The sequence below is a fragment of the Protopterus annectens genome, chromosome 7.part0, assembly GCF_019279795.1.
Source record: "Protopterus annectens isolate FY-2018-M chromosome 7.part0, PAN1.0, whole genome shotgun sequence".
Classification (NCBI taxonomy): Eukaryota; Metazoa; Chordata; order Ceratodontiformes; family Protopteridae; genus Protopterus; species Protopterus annectens.
The window spans coordinates 1,159,126,737-1,159,154,310 of NC_056739.1; the positions used below are offsets into that span (position 1 = coordinate 1,159,126,737).

The 27,574-nt window shown below is 42.7% G+C and overlaps 1 protein-coding gene across 5 annotated transcripts in view; it reads left to right on the plus strand.

Annotated features, from left to right (window-relative positions):
• Positions 1-27,574, plus strand: part of HERC1 (HECT and RLD domain containing E3 ubiquitin protein ligase family member 1) — a 3,987,333-nt gene that overhangs the window by 3,250,169 nt on the left and 709,590 nt on the right. For all 5 annotated transcript variants that reach the window (XM_044077739.1, XM_044077741.1, XM_044077740.1 and 2 more), the window contains exon 63: positions 19,192-19,317. In XM_044077739.1, coding sequence (XP_043933674.1) covers positions 19,192-19,317 — 126 coding nt within the window. The remainder of the gene's footprint in view (positions 1-19,191; positions 19,318-27,574) is intronic.

Sequence of the window (27,574 nt, forward strand, 5' to 3'; positions counted from 1 at the left end):
AATGTTACATTCTTTTTCTTTTTATTAAAGTTTTGATTTTACTATTAAGTTTTACTGCCATGGTGGACATCAGGAGTTTTTAGTAGTATCTGCCACATCTTGGTTTAATAACAATTTATCTGGCTGTCAGCAATCTGTTCTATGGTAAGGTGACATCTCCACACCTTCCTTTATCCATTGGTGTCCCTCAAGGATCTATCTTAGGCCCTCTTCTTTTCTCCCTCTTTACTAATAATCTACACACAGCTACTCCACATGGTTCTATAATACAGTATGCAGATGATTCAACACTTATCTTTGCTGCCACTTCTCTTTCAGCTCTTCATTCTCAAACACAGGAATCTTTCACTTCTGTTGAAACATGGTTAACCAATGCCCATCTAATCCTGAACCCAAACAAAACTAAATTATTACTAAGCCATCTATCTCATGCCCACCAACATAATAGCCAAAGACAATACTGTTCATCTCACCAACAACCCATACAAAGCTTCTTGGAGTGGAAATAGACAGTGACCTAAAATCTGACTTACATGTTGCCCTAACAATAAAAAAAGTCCATATGAAACTTTGAAGTCTATATAGGCACAAAAAGTTCCTGACCAAAATGGCAAAATTACATTAGCACAAACACATCTGCTCTCCACTCTACTATATGCGCCTCTAATTTTAACTAATCTTAGGAAAACTGACTTATCTAAGCTAGAAGCATGTTATAATAAAATTGCTAAGTTTGCATTTGACTGCCCATATAGAACACATCATTGTATAGCTTTAAGTATACCAGACTGTCTTGAACTTCCTAACATTATTCCACAACCAACTCTTTGTAACTCACAAAATTGTAACGCAACCAACCAGAAACCCTGCATTACAAAATCTCATCCTTCCTTATAGTGCTAGCAGACCACTTCGCTCTAACAATAATAACTTACTGTCTCCAAGGCCAACAACACTGCAGGAGAATCTTTATTTTCCAGCTATAGATCTGGTACATGGAACTCCCTTCCTAACTCCATTCTCTCAATCTCGTCCGCTAACCACTTTAAGCCATCACTTAAAGCTAATCTAAAAAGTAAGTGGCTATGTTCCTGTACTAGCTCCTCGTGAATGCTCTGATACATCACAGTATACCTCAACCATATCCAACTTCGTCCCTGGTGTTTAATCTTTTATTCCTACCGGCCTGTCTTAACCTTATATCTTGACATACGTCATACTTTACAGATAGTACTAGCTATGTTCAAAGCCTAGGTTTTTTTGTCATGATGTAACAAATTTGCATTTTCTTATGTATACTATATTTTGTTTACTTCATACTTTATTGATTATTGTAATTCGTGCATTAAAATTTACTGTTAATCATGGATCTTTTTTCCCCGGGTTTCCACTGAAAAAGGACCTGTGTCCAGTTGGACTTTCCAGTAAAGAAATGTTAACTAAATAAAATATTTAAGATTTATATGCGGGGTGGCACAGTGATGCAGCAGTTAGCAGTGCTGCTTCACAGCACTTGGTTCTCCTTGCCGGAATGCCTTCTTAGTGGAGTCTGCATGTCCGCCCTTTGTCCTCTTGCGGTTTCACCTGGTACTCCAGTTTCCTTCCACATCCCAAGGAAATGTCATAGTTGAATTGTTGATCCTTCAAAGCTGCTTTTTGTGAGACTCTTATATAAAACCAGAATTGCTAGGAGTTTTTTATTTTCTATTTTAACGTGTGTAATTTTGCTTGAGTAGTGCTTTGTGGGGTTTTTTTTGACCGTTTGCTATTTTTCATTAGAAATCTTAGTGGTACTGAACAGTTTGGGAGTTATCTTTGAATGCCATGGGATGTGGTGCTTACAGAGCCGCAATATGTTTTTCTTCTCATTTTTATTTTTTTTGGTTTTGCTATTAATAAATTAATCCACTTACAAAAGTGTGTTTTTTTCCACTAGGGCTGGTTCAGTGTCTGTCTCGCACATTTTTAATAAGTGAATCACCACTCATGTGCAGGGTTATGTCCATTAAAAAGTATATACACGTTACCATGCAATCCCTGTGGTACTGTCATCCAGGAATAATCAGTTTTGTGGACTTCTACTTATTACAGATGTTATGAAACTTTTAATTAAGGAATGGTTGAGGGAATGCGACATGGCACTGTAGTCATTAGACGCTTCACTGAATGTCTCAACTGTTCATGGACACTTTAAAGCAAAGTACCATTAATGTATTTTCTTGTGGTTGTCATACACTGTATTCCGTTTTGTACCACAAAAATGAATTGTGCTTCCTTTTTTTCTTCAAACACCTTTATTAAATTATCACTTAAGACATAGTCAAATATGCATTAGCAGAAAACAAACCATATTAACATTTTTTTCTATTTACATACGTCACTCATCACATATCTTTTTACTTTTAGCTGTCATCAGCCCAGCATGACATAAATTGCTGGATTTCTGCCTTCCTTTAAACCTCACTCCTCTTGAACACTGTTATGCATGTATTGTTCCTACAATTTCCATTTATTTCTATGTAATTTACTCCTTCCCTTCCCTTTTCTAAAGATTCCTCTTCCAGTTCTTTTATCTCTTTTCTGTTATACAGTACTTCAAATACAGTCGTTTAGACTTTGATTTCCATTGTTTAGTATTTGTTTTTTTTTTTCAGTCAACAGAATTAAACGTAATAAGCCCTTGGCCCTATGGCTAGGCAATTTAGATCCTGTATACCAGCTCAAAAGAATCAATTCCTTAGTTTCAGCTATTTGCTCACCCAGTATTTCTGACAGAGTACTCTGCAGGGAATTTTTAAAATCTGCCAACTCATTACACTCCCAAAACATATGATGTTATGTAGTCCAATCTCGCCTACATTCTTACCCATGGGTTCGGAGCCGAACCTCGGCTCCAACTCGGCCATACTCTAGCTCGAAGTCTTCAATTAGCTCGTGGCTAAGAGGTATCCCATGGTGCAATGTGCCTATTCTCCAGATCTCGTTTGCCGCTCGTACAGCTCGGATGTGGTCTCGCTGTTGGCCGTGGCTAAGTACAAATTTACTACTTTTATTCAATTTAGTAGCTCCAAAAGCTATTTTAATAGCTAGTGTGTGTGTAATTTTTACTTTTAGCAAGTTAGTGTCTCTTCTAGTATCCCGCTTTACCTGGTGTTTACGGGCTAGGCCCATTTCAGTTAGAGGACCTAGTCCTCCCCTGGTTTTTCCTGTTGTTCTTTCTGTTTACCAGTTTGATCACCCTCTATCTAAGGACAGCGGAGACCTAAGGCCTCAGGATACCTCCATGAGTGGTCCCCAGCTTTCTGAAGCCTCCCTGGGTTTTTTACCTGAGGAGCCACCCAGAAAGAGTGTGTGCAAGAAGAAGCACACTGACTCCCAAGACGAGTCCCTCACATCTGACACCGAACTCTAGGAGTCAGAGGGAATCCCAGAGTCTAAGTCGTCTTCTGACAATATCTCTTTTTCAGATATCTTGGAAATACTGAGACAGAGAGGCGACTGGCCATCTAAAGCCCCTTCTGAGGAGGAGTCGGTGTTCCTGAAGGCCTTTGGTTCCCAACCCTCCGCCTCTTGGGTTTCTCCCCCGTTCGACGAACGCCTGGACCTCGTTTGTCGAAAGGTGTGGGAAACTCCGGACACTGTGGAACCGGTCCCTAGGAGACTCAACAAGTTTTTTCCACCCCCCCCCCCCCCCGATAGAGAATTTCTTTCAAAAGGTACTGGTGGCAGCAGCCACCAAGAAGGAACTTGCAGAAACTTAATCTACCGTCCATCCCCCTAACAAGGAGTCCAGGGCTATGGACAGGTATGGGAAGCGTGTGTTCTCTTCAGCGGCCTTTACACTGTGGTCGATCAACTACTTATCACATTTTACACGGCTCCAAAGAGATCTCCTAAAGGAATTGGGAGATTCTCTACAGGGTAACGTTTCTGATGCTGTGGCTAAGAAAGTCAATGCACAGATGTCTACCCTAAATTCTGTTGCTAACTCCTCCATGAGGCTGATCTCGTACGCAGTCGATGGAGCGAGCAGGGCTGCGGGTTCCAGAGTTTCTCTTAGGAGACACTCCTGGATGCACCTGTGCAACTTCACTGAAGGCCTTCAAGTCTATCTTCACCAACACGCCCTTTGATGGTTCATCATTATTTGGAACCAAGGTGAAGGATACTCTCACTAGGTGCGAACAGGAAGAAAAAACCCTGTCTGCCATGGGAGTCCATTTTTCCATGCCTTCTAGACCTTATCCCAAGGGCCAGAAGGGTGGGAAAATGTGGTTTAGAAAATCGCAGAGGTTTTTTCACGATGCACAGAGTGATTCCCCCTCCAGAGGCAGAGGAGAGGGTGGATATTCAGGTAGACACCGCCGTAGAGGCAGGGGAGGCCCGCATAACCAGGGAGACCACGATTCCTTTTGTGGCTCCCCTTACCAGTGCTCCTGAGAGGAGGCCCAACTGCACGTCTCTGGAGCCAGTCGGGCGTCGCATTTCCCTATACCCAGAAGCCTGGCGAGACATCACCCAAGACGAGTGGGTATTAGAGATAATCTCCAGAGGATATCGCATTCCCTTTCTTTCATCTCCTCCTCCAAACAAAAGAATCCCAGATGTTCCACCCAGTCAAAGGGATTCCGCAACTTTAGAAGTTCAAAAGTTGCTGTTAAAAGGATCCATCCAGCCCGTCCCCTCAAACCAAGTAGGATTAGGGACTTACTCCAGATTCTTTTTGGTGCCGAAAAGAACAGGGGACCTGAGACCCATTTTGGATCTCAGCCATTTGAACCTTCATGTAGAGAAGTCCAAGTTCCGCATGGTCACGTTAAAGTCAATTCTCCCGTTATTAGGGAAAGATGTGTGGATGTGCTCCATTGACCTCAAGGATGCTTACTACCATATAAAAATGGACAGGGCATCCAGATGTCACCTACGCTTCCAGCTGGGAGCCAGTCATTTTCAGTTTCGCGCCCTGCCCTTTGGTCTCACCACAGCTCCCAGGGTGTTCACCAAATGCATGGCAGCGGTAACGGCTCACTTGAGACATATGGGATTCCAAGTGTTTCCATACCTGGACAACTGGCTCCTGTCTGCCACCACCAGGCATCTACTACTACAGACCAGGGACGCCACTATTGCACTGTGCCAAAGTCTGGGAATCACCTTGAATTGGGAAAAGTCTGCATTGTTGCCCTCGCAGCGTGTCACCTTTATCCGCGCTGGATTAGGCACAGTGCTCATGAGGGTCTTCCTGCCAGAAGAAAGAATTCAGGTTTTACAGCAACAAGTCTACCTCTACTACCACTGAGGAAGGTCAAGGCAAAAGTGGTCCTCCAGCTGTTAGGTACCATGGCTGCCACAATTATGCTAGTCCCTCTTGCAAGACTTCACATGAGGATTCTTCAGTTGCTACTTTTTTCCCGATGGTCTCTTCAGCACCTTCCTCTCTCCCATCTTATTGTAATAACCGACAGGTGCAAGCAGGATTTGCGCTGGTGGCTTCAGACCAGCAATCTCAACACGGGTATGCCTTTCGTTCTTCCTCCGATTGCCACTGTGACCACGGATGCCTCCCAGATCGGGTGGGGGACATTATCTCAGCAGGACTGTCCAAGGCACATGGCAGGAGCACGAGATCCTTTTGCATATCAATGTCTTAGAGATGAGAGCAGTGCTATTAGCGTTGTAAGCACTTCACAGCTTTCTTCCTCTTGGGACAATTGCAATCCACTCGGACAACATGTCTGTGGTCTGGTATCTGAACAAACAGGGAAGAACCAGGTCATATCCCCTTTGCAGAGAGGCTCTTCAAGTGTGGCAGTGGGCAGTATCTTCCCAGCACTTTCTAGTGACAACGCATATTCCAGGGAGGTCCAACATGATTGCCTACAGGCTGAGCGGAGCTATTCTGATGCCTCACGAGTGGTCCCTGAACGAACAGGTGGCAGAACGGATTTTCCACAGATGGGGTCAGCCTTGCTGCAATCTATTTGCCAGCCCCCTCAATACCAAATGCAGCAGCTACTTCACCCTTATTCCCCCGGAAGCGGAAACACCCATTGACGCTCTAGTTCATGGTTGGCCCTCCGGTCTTCTCTATGCCTTCCGTCCAATTCCCCTGATAACGAAGGTTATTCAGAAAGCACAGTCTTTGGGAAGCAAAATGATACTGATTGCTCCACACTGGCCTCGTCAGATCTGGTTCCCCTTTCTTCACCCTTATCTAATGGACGAGCTGTGGTTTCTGGACCCAGAGCCGGATCTGTTGACTCGTATGTCAGGGCAGTTCCACCCCTCCATCCAAACCCTCAGGTTGACAGCATGGCTGCTCCAATTCCATCCCTAGTCAGACTTCATGATTTTTCACCGGAGGTGGTTCATATTCTGTCTTCCTCCCACAAGCCGCCTACTAGGAAGATTTATTCCAGTAAGTGGAAGAGATTTTCCATTTGAGCTCATGAAAGACAGATTGATCCCTACACAGCTCCCATCTCATCGATTTTAGAGTTTCTATCTCAACTGTTTAGTCAGGGATCTGCTGCGGCAACTATTAAAGTACATTTGGCAGCCATTTCTTCTTTTCATGTTGCTAGTGAACCTAATATAATGGCGCATAGACTTTGTAGAGCCTTTCTCATAGGGACTATGCTACTACAACCTCCGATCTTTGATCCTGTTATGCCATGGGACCTTAATTTTGTGCTACAGCAGCTTACCTCACCTCCTTTTGAGCCTGCGGCAACCTGTGACCTAAAATGTTTGTCTTGGAAGACACTGTTTTTGATAGCCGTCACTTTGGCTAGGCGGATCTCTGAACTCCAATCTTTATCAGTCCGGTCCCCTTACTTGATATTTCACAAGGATAGGGTTTTGCTAAGACCTAATCCTTCATTTATGCCTAAGGTTGCTTCAGTGGTAAACCTCAACCAGACTATTGAGTTGCCTGTGTTTTTTCCTGGATTCTCTAACAAGGCAGAATTTAAGTTTCATCAGCTGGATGTCCACAGACAATTACATTTCTATTTACATAGAACAAAGGATTTTAGAAAATCTGACCAACTTTTTGTCTCATTTTCGGAAAACAGACTAGGGACTTCAGTTTCCAAAGTAACTCTGTCCAGATGGATTTCTAGCTGCATTTCCTTCATCTATTCTTCAAATGGCAAGGAATTACCCTTCAAGGTAAAGGCTCACTCTACACGTTCGGTGTCTACATCTGCTGCCTTTCAGGCCAGGATGTCTATGTATGATATTTGTGCTGCAGCTACTTGGGCATCTCCTCACACCTTTGTTACTCATTACAAATTGGATCTGGTATCAAGGGGCAGATCCTCATTTGGTTCCACAGTGCTCAGGAGTATTTTCCAGTGAGCAGCCCAAGGTCTAGGTGATAGGGACGCTGTCCCACGAGTAAGAATGTAGGCGAGATTGGACTACATAACATCAAGAAGTTATGTACTCACCATAACGTTAGATGTATGTAGACCATCTCGCCTCACATTCTTACTAACCCACCCACCTAGCCCCTCCTGGAGGACCCAGAGGTCGAGTCTCTGGTTTCAGCACTCCTTCTTGATAGGTTGAGTTGGTTCTTTATCTCAACGTGTTTCTGTGTGTGTGTGTGTGTGTGTGTGTGTGTGTGTATGTGAGCTCACTGCAAACAAGATCTGGGAATAGGCGCATTGCACCATGGGATACCTCTTAGCCACGAGCCAATTGAAGACTTCGAGCTAGAGTATGGCCGAGTCGGAGCCGAGGTTCGGCTCCGAACCCACGGGTAAGAATGTGAGGCAAGATGGACTACATACATCGAACGTTATGGTGAGTACATAACTTCTTGTTCTCAGTTATCCCATCCTTCCTCATCACACCTCCAACATTTGCTGCCTACACAAGGAAAAATTCTGTGAAGTCTACTTGGGGTTTAAAAATACCTATGCAAACACTTCCAAGCAAGGATCCTAAACCTTCTGGACTTTGTTGCATACTTGGCAGCCATGCATATCGTCCTTCCATTGTTCTCTTGTAAATTACTTTTCTAGTATTTCTCTCTTCTTAGTCTTTTTTCTCTTCCTCTGATTGATTGTTATAGTCCTCATCCAATATTATGTATGCCCTACTAATTATCTTCTTCTAGATTCAGCTAAAAACTGTACCAGAGCAGGCATCTGTGAATGTTCAAGTGGACAGAAAGGCAAGAGTTAAACAAAACATTATTCTCTAGACTCTTCTATTGAAGAGCAGTTCTATATTTAATAGGTTAATTCTACTACTTCTCTGGGCGTTGATATGGAAACTACTACTTCTCAATTGTTAAGCTTCCTAATAGAGGATAATTCATTTATAGAAGTATTAAATTTCATGGGAGATTTTTTTTTTATTTGGCCTATAATTAATCTGTGTTTAGAGAGAAAATATATAGTGAGATGAGTCTTTCAGATGCAAAGTAGATAATGCCAGGATGCTACTTTATTTTTAAGGAGATGAAGGCTAGTATTCAGTACCCTAATTCAGCATATAAAAAAGCTAAGTTTGATCGGTCTTTTTTTAATAAGTTATATGTAGTGCCCACAAGGCTGATTCTGTAATTTTCTCTTTCTGTCTCTCAGCCTCTTTGTTTTGTGGCAAAGCAGATTTCTAAGGGTCATACCAGTTGAGTAAGGACTTGGGGGTTCCTTGACAAGTATGGTAAACAGGCTTTTACATTTAGTACTTTTTGTGGTTAGAACATTTAATAAGAAAAGCGGTGTATGCATTTAGTGCTTCTGTGGTTAGACATTTAATTATTTTACTCGTGGTTTCATGATGTAACCCCAACTTTGAGCAGAGTCAAGAAAATATATACTCTGTTCCTAACAGTAATGTCACGCAAGGAATAGAAAAGTTAGTGTCAGCAGTAGACGTGATAGGAATGAATAAACTGTAATGTGTATATAAAGGCTCCTTAATACTCTGCTATAAGAAATGTTGTTAGGTCAACAAGAAGATTACGTTATTATTGCCTTTAGAAGGAAAGGTGAAACAAGGTTCTTATTTAGTAACTGTTTGAAATGTTGGGACCTGATTTAGCGAGCCGTGTAATTCTAATACCAAATGGTTGAAACAACCGACTTCCATATAATAAGGCAGAGGAGATGGAGATTTCCTGGAATATTTCCTATCATCTGTATATAGCAGCTTTGTTCTGTTTTCTCCAACCTATTGGCTAATGTAGTCCATCACCAGTATGACCAGCAATGGGCACAAATCTTAACCATGATGAACACCCACTCCCACTGGGAATCCTTATGTCAGTTCTATCACTGCTTGTACTTGAATCATTGGATCCCTGAACATAGTCTGCACTAATTCTACCATTGATTCCAGAACTTCAAACCCATTGCAGGACTGCCCAAGTCGGCTTTCTTGGAACCTTGTCATATGCTTTCTTGAAGTCTAGGAATGTCTATTTGCACTCTTTCTTCATCTCTAGCTTCTTATCAACTATCTTTCTGACTACAAACATTGGATCAGTTATGCTGCAAGCTGATCTGAATACAAACTGCTTATCTCCCATCTTACTTTCTACTACTCTGCATATTTGTTTATTAGTTTAAAAGCTAATAGAATGTGCATAGAGTATAGATCTAAAATCAGTGCAAAACAGTGATTGTTGAGGATACAGTGTATAACTAGCTTAGTAGCAGTTATAAAGAGTTGGCTCTGATGTCAGTTTTCATTCATTCCTCAACAGCTGGATTCAGGTACAACCCTCAGATCTGACTTGACCATTTTTTGCAGCTTGTGGCCACTGGAGCTCTCAAGCTCCTCCCTTACCCATGATGCTCTGTCCGTTAACATATCTCAGATCTCATTTGCCACTTTCACATATGGACGTGGTCGCTGTGAGCTCCCGAGCATTACTAGAATTTTTTTTTCAGATAAGGGATATCTTTAATTCCCTTTCATTGTCTTATTAACCCTTTTTCTCCACTATTTTCTCTATTATTATGTCTTTTGTCCTTCCTACCTACACTATTTCGTGTATTTCTTATTTGTCATTGTTGCTGGTCCCCCCCCCTTTCTAATGCCATTGTTGGTATTACTTTCAATCCTTTTTATTCCTGTTAACAAAAAAAATATTTTTTTTCCTCCTCCTCTTTCTTTTAGTTAAAGTGCTAAAATGGCAGAAAAGCCTTCTGGCTTTAAACAGTGTAAAAAAAAATGTTGGCACACGCTCCCCTTATCTGATGCACATGATTGGTGCATTTTTTTGTTTCTGCCCTGATCACCTCAAAGTGGATTGTGAAATATGCAGAGCTTTCAATCCTAGGGCAGTCGTTGATTGTAAAAACACACTGATACTGAAGGGTCTTCTTCCTTCGACCTTTTCAGAGGCACTATCTGGGGCTCAACCCTAAAGATCTGACAACAGACCACAGGAGGAGGCCATTGGATCTGTCTGGGTCTTCGACCCCTTCCTCGAATCCGATGTTCAAGCCAGCTCGTTAGAAGTTGAAGTCTGATCTGAAGCCCAGATCTTCTGATCAGCCTGTATCAGATGTTCAGTCTACTTCTTTGGATCCAGTGGTGTCAGATCCGAAGTTGTTACCCTGAGTGAGGTATGCATCCTCCTTGGAGTCAGTGTTCTGTACAGTTCCCTCACCTTTTTTGGAGAAATGCCAGCATTCCAGGTCCCCCTCTGTAGCCTCATTCTCTCATTCTTCCAAAAGTCTGACAGAAGCTGATGTGGATCGAAAGTTTCTCTTGGCACAGATTTAGATGGGAGTTCTTCCATCTCCTACGCCTTTAGGTCAGGAAGCCCTTACCAGTACTGTACACCACCTTTGTTGACTCCTTCTCCTATCCAACCCATGGTTTTGGAGCCCTTGGATCCAAGTTTTCTGGGACCGTCTGTGTCAGATCCGAAGATTATCATATCTTCGGTTCTCATGCTTTCTTTGAGTGCACTGGCTCTGAGCATGTCAGAGCCAGATGACTCTCAGAGCCGAAGAGGCCATGTCAGGTTCTAGGCATTAGAGTCAACTCCGAAGTTATTGAGTCATCTCTGCCCCTCGGAGCCTCTACATTGGACAGCTCTGCTCTGATCTCTGCCTCTGACAGACTGCCTATGGATCGGGGGAGCTGATGGTCCAGAAACATGGCTTCTTGGCTCCATCTGCCTTCTCCTCCCCCCTGGGGAGTTCTGCCTTCAAGGAAGTGGAGAGAGAGTTTTCTGCTTCTGCAAGACGGATGGTTTCTCCCTGTTCGGATCTCTCCTCTGGATTCTGTATGTCTCTGTGCCTTCAGCTTCATCACTCTACTCCGCAGGGACAGCCAACCTAAAGTCTCCAGGCTATCCAGCAGGGTACTGTCATTTCTTCCGATACTTCTCTGGAACATCCCACAGAAGAAGTCCCTAGGAAGAAAAGGTGCAAGAGGAGGGATTTAGACTTTCCTCAAGAGTCTGTCATTGAAGATGCCGATTTTGATAAGGGAGAAGAGGTCCCCAAGATCACCAACTGATGACGTCTTCTTTGGAGACATCCTGGAATCCTCAAGCAAAGGGGTGGTATGTCTGCCATTAACCCTTCCCAAGAGGAATTGGTATTCCTGGAAGTCTTTGGGTCTGGCCCATCTTACCTCCTGGGTGACTCCGCCTGCCAACACGCTCATTGATTTGATCTCTAGGCGGGTGTGGAACTAACCAGACACTGTTGAGCCAATCTTCCAAAGACCAGATAGGATTTCGGCACTGCCAAAAGGAAGAGAGTTTTGATGCAAGAGAGTACTAGTAGATGTCATGGTCATGGTGGCAGCCACAAAGAAAAAAACTTGTGGAACAGAGTTCTTCTGTCCATCCCCTAACAGGGAGTCAAGGGCATTGGGCAGATTTGGGAAGTTTGTATATGCTTCAGCGACATTTGCACTTTGGTCGCTGAAATATTTGGCACACTTCACTAGTTTGCAGAGGGATTTGATTAAAGAACTCTCCAAATCCCTCACAGGGGCCAGTACTTCTTGAGGCTCTGTTGCCTCCCAAAAAGTCGATAATTTTTCCATGAGGCTCATTTCACACACAGCTGAAGGTACCTCAAGGGCTGCAGGTACAGTAATTTCTATTGGGAGGCATGTCTGGATGCGCCTCTGTGATTTTGCAAAGCCCTTCAAGTCCTCTTTTGTCGGTATATCTTTTGATGGAAGCTCTTTGTTTGGCCCTAAGGTAAAGAACACACTGTCCAGGTGCAAGCAAGATGGTAAGAGCCTCTCTGCAGTGGGCGTATATTTTTCGACCTCTTAAAGAACCTTTTCTAGAAAAGACGAAAGAGAACTTGAAGACCAGGGTTCAGTCTTGGGGCCCCTGTTGTTTGGGATATACTTTTATGAGGTCCAGGGCAAAACCAGTGGGCTGTGGCTGCCCAAGTTTGCAAATTACTGCAAGTTGGGCGCGGCCATCAATTCCCCTAGTGATGTGGACATCCTCCAAGAGAGTCTTACTCAAACAAATGGCTGGTGCCAGAAACATGGCCTCAAGCTGAATACAAAAAATGCATCATCATCCCCTTTGGAGAGAGTGACATCCCCACAAATTATCACATTAATAACAACATCCTATGCATGCTGTCAGTCATGAGGGATTTGGGCCCCCAGATTGATAGCAACCTGACTTTTGACCACCATGCTGCTTCCATTGTATGGAGAGCTTTCTACATGGCCCAACCTAAGTAAGGATATCTCATCCAGGGACAAGGAGGTCATAACATTCGTGTATTTTTCCTTATAAGGCCCATTATTGAGTACAACGCCCCATTCGGCATGTACCTCGCAAAACATATGGAGCAGCTGGAGAGACCACAGAGGTTCCTCACCAGGAGAATCCAGAGCCTCAAAAATCTATCATATACAGATAGCCTAAAAGCCCTATCCCTCTAATCTGTTTCATACAGACTCCTCAGAGGTGACCTCTGTCTGGCATACAAGGTGATCGCGGACCCGCCTTGATGGGTACTGCTGCATATCTGCAAGTCAAGCTCCACTCAAGTAACTGCACACTCGGCCTCAGCCTGGTCTGTAACATCAATAGGACTTGTTGGTGGGACAGATTTGAGTCCCAGAGACTCCCCATCTTTGGAATATACTCCATCTCTACGTCAAGCAGAGTACCTCTTTACCCTCTTTAAGCTGAATCTGGATAACTGGATGAGAAATAGAAAGTACGTCCCTGGGATTCCACCTATGTCCCTGCTGGACAGGGGCATCGGGTGCTGATTTGTCTATACATGCGCTAAACTCTTGGCTAGACTTATAAGAGCCTCAGGGCCAATCGCCTAATAACTTCCTATGGTCCTATAATGAAGGGGTCAAAAAATGTGGTTCAAAAAGTCCCTGAGTCCTTTCCATGATCCACGCGGAAATAGTACCCCCAGGGGCAGAGAGGGGAACTCAGACAGAAGACACCACCCATGTGGCAGAGGAGGCCCATATGGCAGAGGAGGCCCATAGAACCAGGGATCTAGAGATTATTTTTCTGACAAACTATATCAGTACTCCTGAAAGGAGTCCCAGTTGTCCACCTCTGGAGGCAGTCAGGGATCATTTATCCCTGCACCATAGAGCGTGGCTAGATATTACAAAAGATAAGTGGGTGCATAGGATTATTTTCAGAGGTTATATATTTCCCTTTTCCCTACCACCCCAACCAGCATTAAACAAAATTCCTGATGTTCCACCCAGTCAAAGGAAAGCGGCAGCTCTAGAAGTAGAAAAGCTGCTAGAAAAAAAAAAGTTGTCATCCAAAAGATCACCCTAGACCAGATAGAATCTGGAACTTACTCAAGATTCTTTTTAGTGTGAAAGAAAATGGGACTGGAGACCAATTTTTTATCTCAGTTTTCTGAACAAGTCAGCCCAGTACATCAAGTTCCAGATGGTCGTGGTTCAGTCCATTCTGCCTTTCTTGCACATGGACAACTGTGTGTGCTCGATAGACATTCAGGATGTGTACTATCACATAAAAATGAGCAGAGGGCATCTATACTTCCAGCTGGGAGCCAGTCATTACCAGTTCAGAGCACTACCCTTTGACCTCACCACATCCCCCAGGGTGTTCATCAGATGCATGGCAGTATAGCAGCTTGTTTAAGACTACAGGGATTCTGGGTGTTTCCTTACGTGGATGACTAGCTTATAACCACTGTGACCATGCATGTACTGATAAAAGCTTGAGATTATGTACTCCAGACTTGCCCTTCTCCGAGAATTACTGTCAGCCTTAACAAATCTCAGTTAGAACCTTATCAAACGTTAGAGTTCATAGGAGCCTTATTTAACACAATATCAGTGACAGCCTCCCTTCTTTTTCCAAGGGTACAAACAGTCCGATTTCAAATCAAAAATATAATTCAAAATTCTTCCCTTTCAGCCCAATTGATTCTACAAGCCTTGGGGATCAATTTATGTGGTGATAGTTCTAGTTTCCCTAGCAAGATACCATACAAGTATTCTTCAATGACATTAGCAACTCAGTGGTCAATTCTACACCAGCCTATGTCCACTCAGATCAGAATTACCCAGGCATGCAGAAAATACCTGTGGTGGTGGATCTGCTCAGATCAGGTTCTACAAGCCCGTCCCTTCATTCTTCCTCAGCCCAAGATCATAGTGACCACTGACACTTCCCAAATTGGGTGGGGGGCACTTCTTGGCAAAGATGGTCCAAGGCACATGGTCCCTCAAGTGGCCAATACGCATATCAGTGTCCTGGAAATGAGAGCAGTGCTGTTAGCATTACAAGCTTTCCAAGATCCTCTCCCTTTTGTAACAGTTGTGATTCAGACAGACAGTATGTCCATGGTTTTGTACATCAGCAGACAAAGAGGGACTAGATCTTACCCCTTGTGTCGAGAAGCTCTGAGAGTGTGGCAACAGACAATCTCATCCAGTTGATTTCTGATAGCAATGCACATTCTAGGGAACTCCGGTGTGATAGCAAGCAAGTTGACCAGGTCCATTTTGTTACATAATGGTGGTCTCGCAACACGAAAATTGCAAAAAAGATATTTCACCAATGGGACCGTCCGTGCTGCAACCTTTTTGCATCTCCCCTCAACATCAAATGCAGCAGGTTCTTTGCCCTAATCCTTCCACCGGGGGAATCAGCAAGAGATGCTCTCCTTCACGATTGGCCTCCCAGTCTCCTCTATGCCTACCCCCAAACCCCTTAATCCCCAAATTTCTACAGAAAGCTTCCTGATGCAAAATCATACTCTTACTGCCCCTTATTGGCCTCAACAGATTTTGTTCCCCTTTCTTTGGCCTCATCTAGTTTACCCTCCATGGATTATGGATCCAGTTCCAGACTTCCTGTCTCACCCAACAGACATGATTCACCCAAACATGTCAAACCTAAAACTAACCACATGGTTTCTCCACTTCCATTGACAGCTAGACAGCCAAGGCTGTCTTCCCCTGTCTGCCATATACTTTTGTCTTCCCGTAAAGCTTCCACTAGGAAAGTTTACACAATTAAATGGAAAAGATTTATCTTTTGGGCACAGCAAAAACATATTGACCCTTTTTCAGCACCAGTACGTAAAGTTTGCGAGTTTCTAGCAACAATCTTTAATGAAGGGGCCAGTACCTCAACTGTTAAAGTTCAACTAGCTGCCATTTTTGATTTTCATATAGGAGTTGAAAATTCCACTTTAGCTTCATCAAAACGTTGTAAGACCTTTTTAAGGGGCACCCTTCTTTTGAGACCACCTTATACAGATCCAAGTCTACCATGGGACTTAAATTTAATACTACAAGCCTTGGTTCATTCTCCCTTCAAACCAGCAGCAAAGTGTGAATTAAAGTTTTTAACCTGGAAAACTTATATTTTTGGTAGGCATTACCTCTGCTTGAAGACTTTCAGAACTTCAAGCTTTGTCTTCTAGACCGCCTTATTTAATATTTCATAAAGACAGGGTAGCACTGTCAACCAATGCTTCCTAAGATGTCAGAATCCTAAGATGTCAGAATCCAACATCAGCCAGTCCATTAATGTTCCAGTTTTCTTTCCAGTGCTGACAAAGGTGAATACATGTTAAATTTTCTGGATGTTCACAGGCAATTAGGTTTTTATTTACATAGAACAAAGAATTTTAGAAAAAACAGACCAATCATTTGTTTCTTTTGCAGAATCTAAATTAGTCGAGTCAGTTACAAAAGTAACTTTATTCAGATGGTTGACTGTTTATCCTTCGTTTATAACAAATTAGGCCTATCCTTACCAAAACCTGAAAGACCCTATTCAACCAGGTCCATGGCAGCATCATCAGTATTTTTATCCAGGGCTTCCATAGACTATATCTGTGCAGCTGTAACTTGGGCTAATCCTGATACTTTTATTACTCGTTACAAATTGGATCTGGCTCGAGGGGAAGAGCAGCATTTGGCTCAGAAGTGCTCAGGAATGTCCTTCCTTATTGTCCTCCCTGAATTTCAGGTAGCTGGGGACTGTGTCCCAATTGCTGAGGAATGATTGAAAATTGACAACATCAGATAAAGAAGTTATGTACTCACTAACGTTCCATCTGTGTTGTCCAGTTTCATTCTTCTTCAACTTCCCTCCCACCAACCCCCTACCTTTGCACCAATACCATCTTGAAGAGCGAGAGGTAACAGGAGAACCAGTGTTCCTGTTATTTAGCTCCAGATATTGGCCTCTTTTACCTGCGTGCTAATATTCCTTTTAAAACTATAAGCTAGCAAACAAGATCTGAGGTATGTTAGGGGATAGAGAATTATGGGTAAGGGAGAAGCTGGAGAGTTCTAGTGGCCACGAGCTGTTAAAAAAAAAAGGGGGGGGGGTCAAATCCGATCCCAGTTGTTGAGGAATAACTTCTTTTTTATATCCAGAGTAATCTGTGTGTACTCAGTATTCTGGGTCTGAGGAACACAATGGGGATAACTTTTTCTTTTTAGTTAAAGCAGAGTTTCTTCACAATATGTTACTTTTACAAAATGAGCCAGTGAAAGAAGAGTATGAGAAAATTTTATGATTAAATTAATATAAGAGGCAGACAGTAAGAGAGCCTCTGGGTTTACCAACACAAAAATACAGGGTGAGAAAGTTTTCACCACACACTATCCCTTTTTCTCATCAGAATTGTAGCTAGGGTGGGACAAAGAGGGGAACTGTCCCAGGCAGAAGGTGTTAGGGGACGCGATCAGCAGATTTTTTTTTTCTCTCTCTATTTTTGCCACACTCCAGTTAAATGTTCAGAGGACTGCAATTCTCACTTGCCAAGAATGCATGTTGTGCTATAATCTGAGGCAGGCAGGCTTGAATGTGAATACTGAGAAAAGTAAATTGGGCATGGTGAACAAGTTTATGGGATATCTTATTGAGGAAGTATGGTAAGACCACAATTAAAAAAAAAAAGTCATGAAAAATCTGTCCTCTACCTTCCACTAAGAGAGAGACTGGTGAATGCTTTTCTTGAGTAGCTATATACTGTTGTTCTGTGTCTGATTTTATGACTGTTCCTTGTACTTTGACAGATTTCACACAAGGTCTGTTGTAGCAGATAGAACATTTATTGAACCAAAAAAGATTCCATGTTGTGAACCAGTGTTATAGGCTCATAGGTTGGCACTAGGCTATCAGCCCTAGGGCCTATACAAGCCTAGACATAACAATTTCCTGGATATTTCTTCCCACAATATTTACTTCCGTGGACCCCTGTCTAGCAGGGTGACTGACGTGATCCCCGGGGTGAATTTCCAATCTCCCATCCAATTGTCAAGGTTCCTTTTGAAGAGGGCCAAGGAGGCACTCTGCTTGACATGTATGGGCAGTTTATTCCAGAGTATGGGGAGTCTCTGGGTCAGGAACCTATCCCTCCAGCATGTTTGGTTCATTGTGATGACAAGGTTTAGACCCCTGGAGCGTGTGGCTCTGAGGGATTGGGATTTCTTTAAGTGGAGCATGTCCAACAGGTCAGGGTTTGACATGGCCTTGTATGTTAAGCAGAGATCGCCTCTGAGTAGATGATATGCCACAGAGTATAGCTGGAGTTTTTTTTAGACGGTCAGTATTATTGACTCTTAATTTTGCTAGAAAGTTTACCCGTTGTACTAATGTCTCAGAGGTAGGTTTAGAGGTAGTGCTATCCCATAAAATTCAACGTGAGGCATGTATGTTGTAGGAGTCAAAAGATGAGCAATGCAAAGAGGAGAAACTTAGCCATGGAAAGAGGGTGCATAGTAATAAAACGAGCTTCTTATGCCTTGACGTACTACTACTACTACTTATTGAGTAGGTCCTTCACATTGTTAATGGGTCACACACCCTTGCACTGGTTAAGCTGACAAGACTGGCAGCAGTAAGAAGTTTTGCTGGTGGGCACCGTTCCTCCAAGTGTTTAAGTATATGGTGACTCACAGGCACAGCCTAGTCAAAAGAAGTAGTGATTGGTTGTCTGGAACCTGCAGCCCATTAAGAGTCCAAAACTCCTTGTGTTGTACTGGGATGGGAGTGGTTGTGTAGCACATTGGTTTTAGTACATGGTTTGTGTGTCTTTAAGATGTGTTCTACAGTAGATATGTGGGAATATCCTCACATCAGTTAGTCAGCCAAATACTGTATATTAGATCACCAGGCACTGACTTCTAGTTATGCAAGCATAAAAGGAAGTATCTTCATGTGCTAGAATCAAGCGGTTTGTACCTCAGCTGGAGGTTCAGAGAGTGGGTGCTTGATTTGAAGACTTGGAAGTAGGTAGCATGAGAGCATTTTCAAGGCTAGCTTTCGGAAATATACTTGAAAGAACATCTGGTGTTTAGAGATTCATCTTGGCATAATGGAAACCAAATGCCTGGGGCTTTTTTTTTTAAATTTCCTGTAATTGGAAAATTTATGGGTAGTATTGATTGTTGGAGAAATAACAAAATGTAATGTAGCATTTTGCTTTTTGATTTGAGTCTAGTGAGCTGTGTTTTTTTTTAATTTGATTGCGAAAAATAAACATGCTTTAAGGAGTCCTGCATGCATTGTCTCCTTTGATGTTAAAGTATATAGACTTATATTAATTTTTGTATCAGCATAAGTGCTTTATTGTAATTTTTTTAGTATCCAAATTGCTACGATTTGATTTTATATCTGACATTTCTTAGAAGTTCAATATTTTGCTCTTACAAGTTCAAATTATGCATTTTTTTTTGTTTGTTTTTCAGGACTGGCATCTTGGTGGTAAATGTGATGTATTCCTCTGGGGAGCTGGTAGGCATGGACAGCTAGCAGAAGCTGGTAGGAATGTACTGGTTCCAGTGACTGCACCTTCATTTTCCCAAGCTCAGCAGGTACTACTTGCCTGATCATTCATCTTGAAAACAGCACACCTTTAAAAATTAAATTAGATTTTTTTGTAGTATTTCTATTGGTCAGTGTGTAAAGGAACTCTTCTCTAATATATATGTTTTAAGAATTGTAATGAATGATTTGCATTTTGTATTTATTCCCCTTTCCAGCTGACAGTTTTTTGAACTGGCTTGTCCTGGGGAGGGTTGCAGTGGTAGCAGGCTGGTAACGTGACTTTGTTAACTCGTACAGCTGTTGGCAGTTTTGCTTATGGGGTACTCGGATATTCCCAGGAAAAGTGAGAAAGATCATCCCCTCCATATTATGTATTTGGTCTGTATTCAACCTCCTCGCAGTGACTGCAGCTGCACCTTCTATGAGAGGAGCCCACCAGATATCTTCACTCGGTGCCTAAACTACTTCAACTGATTCCGCTCAACCTACTTCAGGATCATCCATAATTGCTGAACTCCATATTCTTTCAAAGAGTGAAACCATTTATGCTGAGAGGAAACCTCATTTCTGCCACAGTATTCATAATCTTATCCTTTAAGACACTGTCCATTGGTGATGAGCATAGGGTGAGGCTTGGGGATGTAGACTGACTACTAAATTGATAGCTTTTCTTAGAACTCAGTTTTTAGTACACCACCATAGTTGAATACGGTACTTCCACCATTTCATCCGTTCTGCGCTCAGTCTTCCCGTCTGTCATTTGTCCAAGTTCCCATGATAATTTAGCACTTGCTTCCTCTTCACATCCAGTGAGCAATCTGCTATTTTTCTACAAGACAACAGTTACCTTTGATTTGGAGATGCAGATTTTTATCCCAACCTCATCTCATACTCATTAATAAACTTCCACTGTGTACAATGACAGTTTCAGTCATCTGAGGCTAAGAGGATGATATAATCTGCAGACCTTAAGAGAAAACCTTCACATCCCTAAATCTGATGTTTTTTAAACCTTAGTATTCTATTTGTGAAACTTACAGACAGGACAAAGTACTCCCTTGATGGAGCCCAAAGTCCACCTTGAACGTATTCAAGTTAACACCAAGAAAGCAGACACAGTGCAGTTTTTCATTACAAGGACTGAATGGTGTTTAGAAGAAGCTCTGAGACCCTAGATGATATCTTTTACCAAATGTTACATGAAGAAAATTCAGTGGTACTTCAAGTCTATTTGGACACGATGCTGCTATTACCTGAATTTTCTCATTCCTTTCTTGGCCTTTCTTTGGTGGATCAACCAGATTTCCGTCAGTCAGGGAATGCCATGTCAGTTTCCTCCTTCTAGCCAGGAAGTTTCCAGTTATGCTTTGAATCTAGCATGGGAGCTTGTTCTATTAATGTAAAACTGCAGGTGTTTGGTTAGGGCAGGACAAGAAAGCTCCCATATATACATCAAAGAAATGAAAGCTATAATCCTTGCTGTCAGATTGCTATACCACCTGTGGACTCCAGGTACCATCTAAATGTAGAACCACAGTGATGTGCAAGCCTTTAGATTGCTACACCACCGTTGTACTCCAGAAGCCATCTGAATGCAGAAAATACCAAAGTAATGTGGCGCATCCAAGCAGTGTGGGGCAAAATCTTACAAATCATGATTGCTTGGGAGATTATAATTCAGTACAGTCTCTCTGTTCAAGCAGTTTACACTCCTACAGGCATGAACACTGTGGCAGATTCCTTGAGCAGATCCAGGACAAACCCTCATGAGTGGATGCAAAACAGAGAAGTCTTCCTACAGATTGCCCATCATGAGGTATTTCCACTCTGTACAAGTATTTCAGACTGTTTTGCCAGGGTACCATGCCTTTAGGGTTGGTAAAATGAGTGTCATGTTTTTCTCATGGAAATGAAAATTCCTATATGCCTTTCCCTCATTCCTCTGATTCCCAAGGTCCTCCTCAAATTCAAGGAGGAACAACTCCAGCATTCTCTTGGTGATTCCCTTCTGACCCAGAGAACACTGGGTTTCTTTTTTTTTTTCCCACTAGGCCAAGGGATTTCAGCAGAAGTTACTGCACAAGATGGATTTGCTCACACAACAAAAAGGCTCTCTCAATCACCCAAGCTTACAGACTTTGAATCTAACATTGGTTAATATGATTTTGGTACAGTTTAACACCTTTTTTCAGAGGATGTGCTGCAGCTATTACAGGAGGCTAGAAAAGCTGTAACATGGAAATGCTATGATCTGATGTTGTTAATCTTCATTCATTCCGTACTGCTGGATGTCGGTTCCGTCCTCGGAACCAAGTTGGCCTTATAACAAGCTTGTGCCAGCCAAAAAACTCTTGAGCTAAGCTTTACCCATAGTGTCCCTCTCCCTGTTACCTCAGATCTCATTTGCTGTGTAGTTATCAAGACATGTCAAGCCAACTCTCACTCTTAAGTGATTAGAAGTTTTTCTATTAAAACATCTTTTGATAGTTCTTTACTACTAAATTTATTATATATTACTTAGCCGCTAGTTTATATATCTGCTTTAGTGCTTCCCTTTCTCTTTTCTTACCACTTTTGGGTACTCTTAGTACCATCGCTGGTACAGGCCTTTCTCTCTACCCTCTGAGGTAATTTCTTAATATCATTGCTGGTACTCCCCTCTTTTTTAAAACTCATTCTTAATTTCGCATTGTCTCTGTAAAACCTTCTTGAAAGAAGTCTCTCGCACATCAGACCACCCTTCAAAGAACTGATTGAACCTTGGAGTCTAACACTAGTACTGCAATCCCTGACATGATCACCTTTCGAACCTACCACCACTTGCGATATAAAGTTCTTATCCTGGAAATCCCTATTCTTAGTAGCCGTCATCTCAGCAAGACGCATATCTAAGCTTCAGGCCTTGTGCATAAAGCCCCCTTACATGGTCTTTCATAAGGGCAGTGTGTCACTCAGGACTAACCCTTCATTCCTGCCCAAAGTTATTTTGGAATTGACTGTTAATCAGACAATTGGCCTACCAGTCTTTTTTCCAAACTTCTCAAATAAAGGAGAATACTCCCTTCATTTACTGGATGTACATAGACAATTACGATTTTACTTAGAAAGACAGAAGCAAATCAGTACATAAATCTGATTAGTTATTTAGTTATTTGTTTCCTATTCGGGGTCAAAATTGGGAAATCCTGTTTCTAACGTAACTTTATCTAAATGGTTGAGAAATTGTATATGCTTTGTCTACCAAGATAATAAAATTCCACTACCAAGCAAGGAAAAAGCGCACTCAACCAGATCTTTGACGACTTCTATTGCTTTTCATTCAAGGCCTTCAATAGATGATATCTGTGCAGCTGCAGCATGGGCTACCCCTCATACCTTTATCACTCATAACAAATTGGATTTGGTCTCCAGGGGAAGAGCATCCTTTGGTTCAGTGGTACTCAGGAACATCCTTCCATATGGCCTCCCAGGACATAAAGTAGCTAGGGACTCTGTCCCATCAGTAAGGAATGAATGAAGATTAACAACATCAGATAAAGAAGTTATGTTCTTACCATAACGTTCCATCTGTATTGTTCATCTTCATTTATTCATTACGTCCCACCCTCCTTCCTCCTCCAAGGGGCTGCTGGAGGTTCGGATTTGGTCCAAATCCCACCTTAGGGGACCTGCTCAGAAAAAGCCTCTGTTTTCTTTATCATGGACAAACTCGATCTGAGGTAACAGGGAGAGGGGCACTATGGGTAAAGCTTAGCTCGAGAATTTTTTGGTTGGCACAAGCTTGTTATAAGACCAACACGGTTCCGATGACGGAACTGACACCCATCAGTAATGAATGAATGAAGATGAACAACACAGATGGAAAGTTATGGTAAGAACATAACTTCTTTTTTCTAAATGGAGAATGTTTAATATTTGGTATCAAAAAAGACAAAACTCTTACCAAATGAGTATTCATGGTATTCTTGCATATCTGTGCGAGCTGTTCAATTCAGATATGGGAAAGTCTTCTGTTAAAGTCCATTTATCTGTAATTTACTCCTGTTTATCTTTAAATCTACCACACTCTTCACATTTTGAGGTCAGGCAATTTTTTAAAGGCAGCTCACGTATCAGGCCACCAAGGAAATCTCTTCTGCCACCTTGGGACCTAAACTATGTGTTTGAGAAGCTGACCCTGCCTCCTTTTGAGCTCACTTCTTTTTAATTTTTTATCATTCTTTTTGTTAATATGGGTGGCCATGGTGGTGCGGTGGTTAGCGTTGTCACCTCACAGCAAGAGGTTCTCCGGTTTGATCCTCAGCTGGGATGCCTTCTGTGCGGAGTCTGCATGTCCTCCTCATGGTCGCGTGGGTTTCCTCCGGGTGCTCCGGTTTCCTCCCACATCCCAAAGGCATGCTGTAGGTGGATTGGACACACTAAATTGGCCCTAGTTATGAGTGTGTGCATGTGTGTGCCTTCCGTGGAAGGTTGGGTGTCGGGCTGGCAACTCGACACTGTAAAACTCTACTGCCAGTCATGAGTGGACAGGTGATCTGCTGTGGCGACCCCTAACCGGGAAAAGCCGAAAGAAGAAGAAAGGAAATCATTCTTTTTGTTAATAATTCACTTTTATTGAGTCATAGAATTCTATATTACAATTAAAGCAGTCATCATTCATTGTGTTTTTTTTTATCTGCTGATGATAAGTGATTCAGAATAGAGTAAAGCAGAAAATAACAAAAAAATATATTTGCAGACTGAATTCCCTAAAACATTGTATGTATCACCATTCATCCAATCTCAGTAGTTACATCTCTACTTCTTAATTATAGGTTCTGATTTTTGCTTTTCTTCATTTGTCCCAGGCCTTTTTTAGTTATCTCATTCTTCCAAACTCTCAATTCTTAGTCTTACATGTAATTATACTCTACAATATTACCTTAATACTGAAAAGCAGTAATAACCCCTAGTATTTTTCTATCGTACGACCCACTATGAGCTTGAAGCTAACATAGCATCTTAATTAAATCAAATGCTTAACAACATACCACAACACAGCAAACTTTCCTTGTATAAACTGTGTATACACCCCTTTTTCTCCTATAAACCACTCTTTAATGGTATTTGTTCCTTTTCCCATCTTTGTCTGTTTTCACTGGAAGCACTTTATTTTTCCAATCCTCTCTTAATTTCCTTTGACCAAATTTCCATGTCTTTCCTCCAACCGTTATTGAGTGAGCAGCTAATCTTTTCCTTTGCAATAACACCCTGTTGTCCTCATTCTTCAGATGTTCTTCGTGTTTCACTGTTGCAGTCCTAACATATGGGTTATCTGGCTCCTGGTAGCCCTCAGTCGAATACCAGAGTCCTCGGTATATGACGTCGGCTACTGCCGGTTGTAAAACTGATGTCAAAACATCAGGTATAAAGGGAGGCAGCCGACGCCATTTCCTCAGTCTTTCTTCCCACGGAGCCCGAAGCAGATGCAATTCGCACTAGTGCTGGTCAGCCATTTTCCTTCTTTTTGCTTGCCAACTATCAAGTTGAAGACGCCTTCAGATAAGTACCCCGTTGGGGATCCTCTTTTCTTGCTTTAACGAATGTCAGATAAAGTTAATAACTGTCTTGCCTGTGGAAAACAGATTCCGCAATTCCTTTTTAAAAATCCTACTGCTGATCCTGAAATTATTTCTCAAAGCCCCAAGGGTGTTAAGGCTACTATTATTAAAACCCTGTGCCTTCTGATAAGGAGTCTAGGGCCTTAGACAGGTGGGGTTAAAAAGTCTATACCTCTGCAACTCTTGCCATTAAATCTGTTAATTGCCTTTTTCACATGCTTAAGTATCAGCAGCATACTTTGGAGGCTATTAGGGCTAAACTTGGGGAGATTCCTTCCATGTCTGAGAACAAATATTTACTAAATTCTGCCACTTTAGTTAATAAGCATTCACTTCATTGTGGTTTTGACACTTTGGAGGCTTCCTGCAGAGCAGCAGCCACTGGTGCCGTTATTAGAAGGCATGCTTGGCTCAGGGAGCAGCCTCTTTCTGATCCTGTTAAATCTAAATTGCTGGATGTTCCTTTGCACATAGAGAATCATTTTGGTAATAAGGCTGAGGATGTACTGAAGAAGTTGAAGAATAAGGCGAAAACTATGCAAGCTGTAAGAGATTTCCTTCAGGTTCAGCCTCCTTGGTTCAGTAGGCATTATCCTTCCAAAAATTGATCTTTCCCTGATCCTGGCAAGCAGGGTCGCTCTAGGCCTAGGGGTTTCAGGTCTTCCAGAGGGCAGGCTTCTGCCCCTCAAAGGGCTAAACAATGGCATTCTTCTTCTGCTAAATCAGGGAGTTCTAAGCCAGCTTCCCAAAGCAAGCATTCTCATTGACTACGGCCTTCTTGTGCCTACCTCTGCAGGCCCTGGGTTTCCTTTAGGGGGAAGGCTAGCCAGGTTCACAGAGGTATGGTCTTCCATCACAGATGACAAATGGGTGCTCAATATAGTAAACCAAGGTTACAAGTTTTATTTTCACACCTTCCCTGTTCTACAAGGGTACCCAGACATACCTAAAACTCTCAGGGCTGAGGTAGAAAATCAAATTTCCTCTCTACTGACTATGGGGGCTATAGAGCCAGTTCCTGCAAATCAGGCAGGCCTACGATTTTATTCAAGACTTTTCCTGGTACCCAAAAATGGGGGCACCTGTTGCCCTATTCTGGATCTGTCTATTCTAAACACTTTTCTGGTGATTCCCAAATTCAGGATGCTCACTCTTCAGTTACTACCCATGCTGGGCAAGGATTCATGGCTGGTAACTTTGATCTCAAGGAGGCTTATCTGCACATCCCAATAAGGGGAAAGTTGCAGGCAGTTCCTTCGTTTCAGGGCTGGGGAGCAACACTTTCAATTCTCTGCACTGCCCTTTGGCTTATCTACTGCTCCCAGAGTGTTTACAAAGTGCCTGGCTCCAGCCATTTCTTTTTGCAGGCAGAGAAACATTCAAATTTATCCTTACCTGGATGACTGTCTCATTCAAGCAAACTCCCCAGAACAACTAGAAAAGGATTTGGACTTCGTAAAGAACATTCTCACCTCTTTGGGTTACACTCTCAACGAAAAGAAGTCAAAGTTGGTTCCTGCAAGGGAAATTGTTTTCCTGGGAGCGAGCCTGAATACAGCCACCCAAATGGTATTCCTCCCTCAAGAGAAGCAAGGTCTTTCGGCTTACTTCATAAACTTGGCAAGCATGACCCAGGTCTCTGCAAGGCAAATTCCTGCAAGCATTGGGGTTCATGGCTTCATGTTTTCTGATGATCCCATATGCAAGGCTGCATATGAGAACTTCAGTGGTACCTCAAGAATATTTGGTGTCAACACACACAGGACTTAGACTTGATTCTTCCCCGATTCCCTGTCTGCAAATGGAGTTCCTCTGGTAGGGGACAACCTGTTCAAAGAACAAGGGTCTGCCTTTCCGCCCGCCACCTGCCAGCCAGACTGTCACCACAGATGCCTTAAATTTTGCATGGGGGGCTCATCTGGAAGGCAAGGGCATACAGGGGACTTGGAGCACCCAGCAGATTCATCTGCACATAAAATTAAAATAATTGATGGCGGTGCTGCAGGCTTGCTGGCTTTCAAGGACCTACTCTACCCTGGGACTCTGATGATCAGGACAGGCAATACCATAGTTATGTGGTACATCAACAAGCAGGGGGGGGTGGCTCACTCTTACCCCTTGTGCAGACAAAGCATGAGATTATGGTGCATAGCAGCTTCCATGGGCATGCATCTACTAGCCCATTATCTTCCAGGGAGGCTAAATTCCTTGGCGGATCATTTGATCAGGCGTGTTCTGGATCCTCACAAGTGGCAGCTGAACAAGGTCATTTTCAATTACATCACTCAGCATTGGGGGACTCCACAAGTGGATCTTTTCTCCTCTCACACCAATCATCTCCTTCCAACCTTCTGCACCAGGGAGTTTCACAACAAAGCTTGGAGGGTGGACACCTTGTCCTTCCCATGGACACAACTCTCAATTTATGCATTCCCTCCCCTGCCTGTTCTTCCCAGAGTGCTGCTAAAGATAAGGGACGAAAAACCAAAGGCTATTCTTATAGCACCAGATTGGCCCAGGCAGCATTGGTATCCCCTTCTTCGCAGCCTTTCCCAGGCTCAGCCTTGGCATCTTCCCCTGGCACCAGATCTGTTGGTTCAGGAAGGGGGAAACTTTCTTCATCCTCATCTTCACACTTTGCATTTAACTGCCTGGCTAATATTTAAATCTTTCCCAATAGGTGTTTGAAGTTCTTCATGAGGCC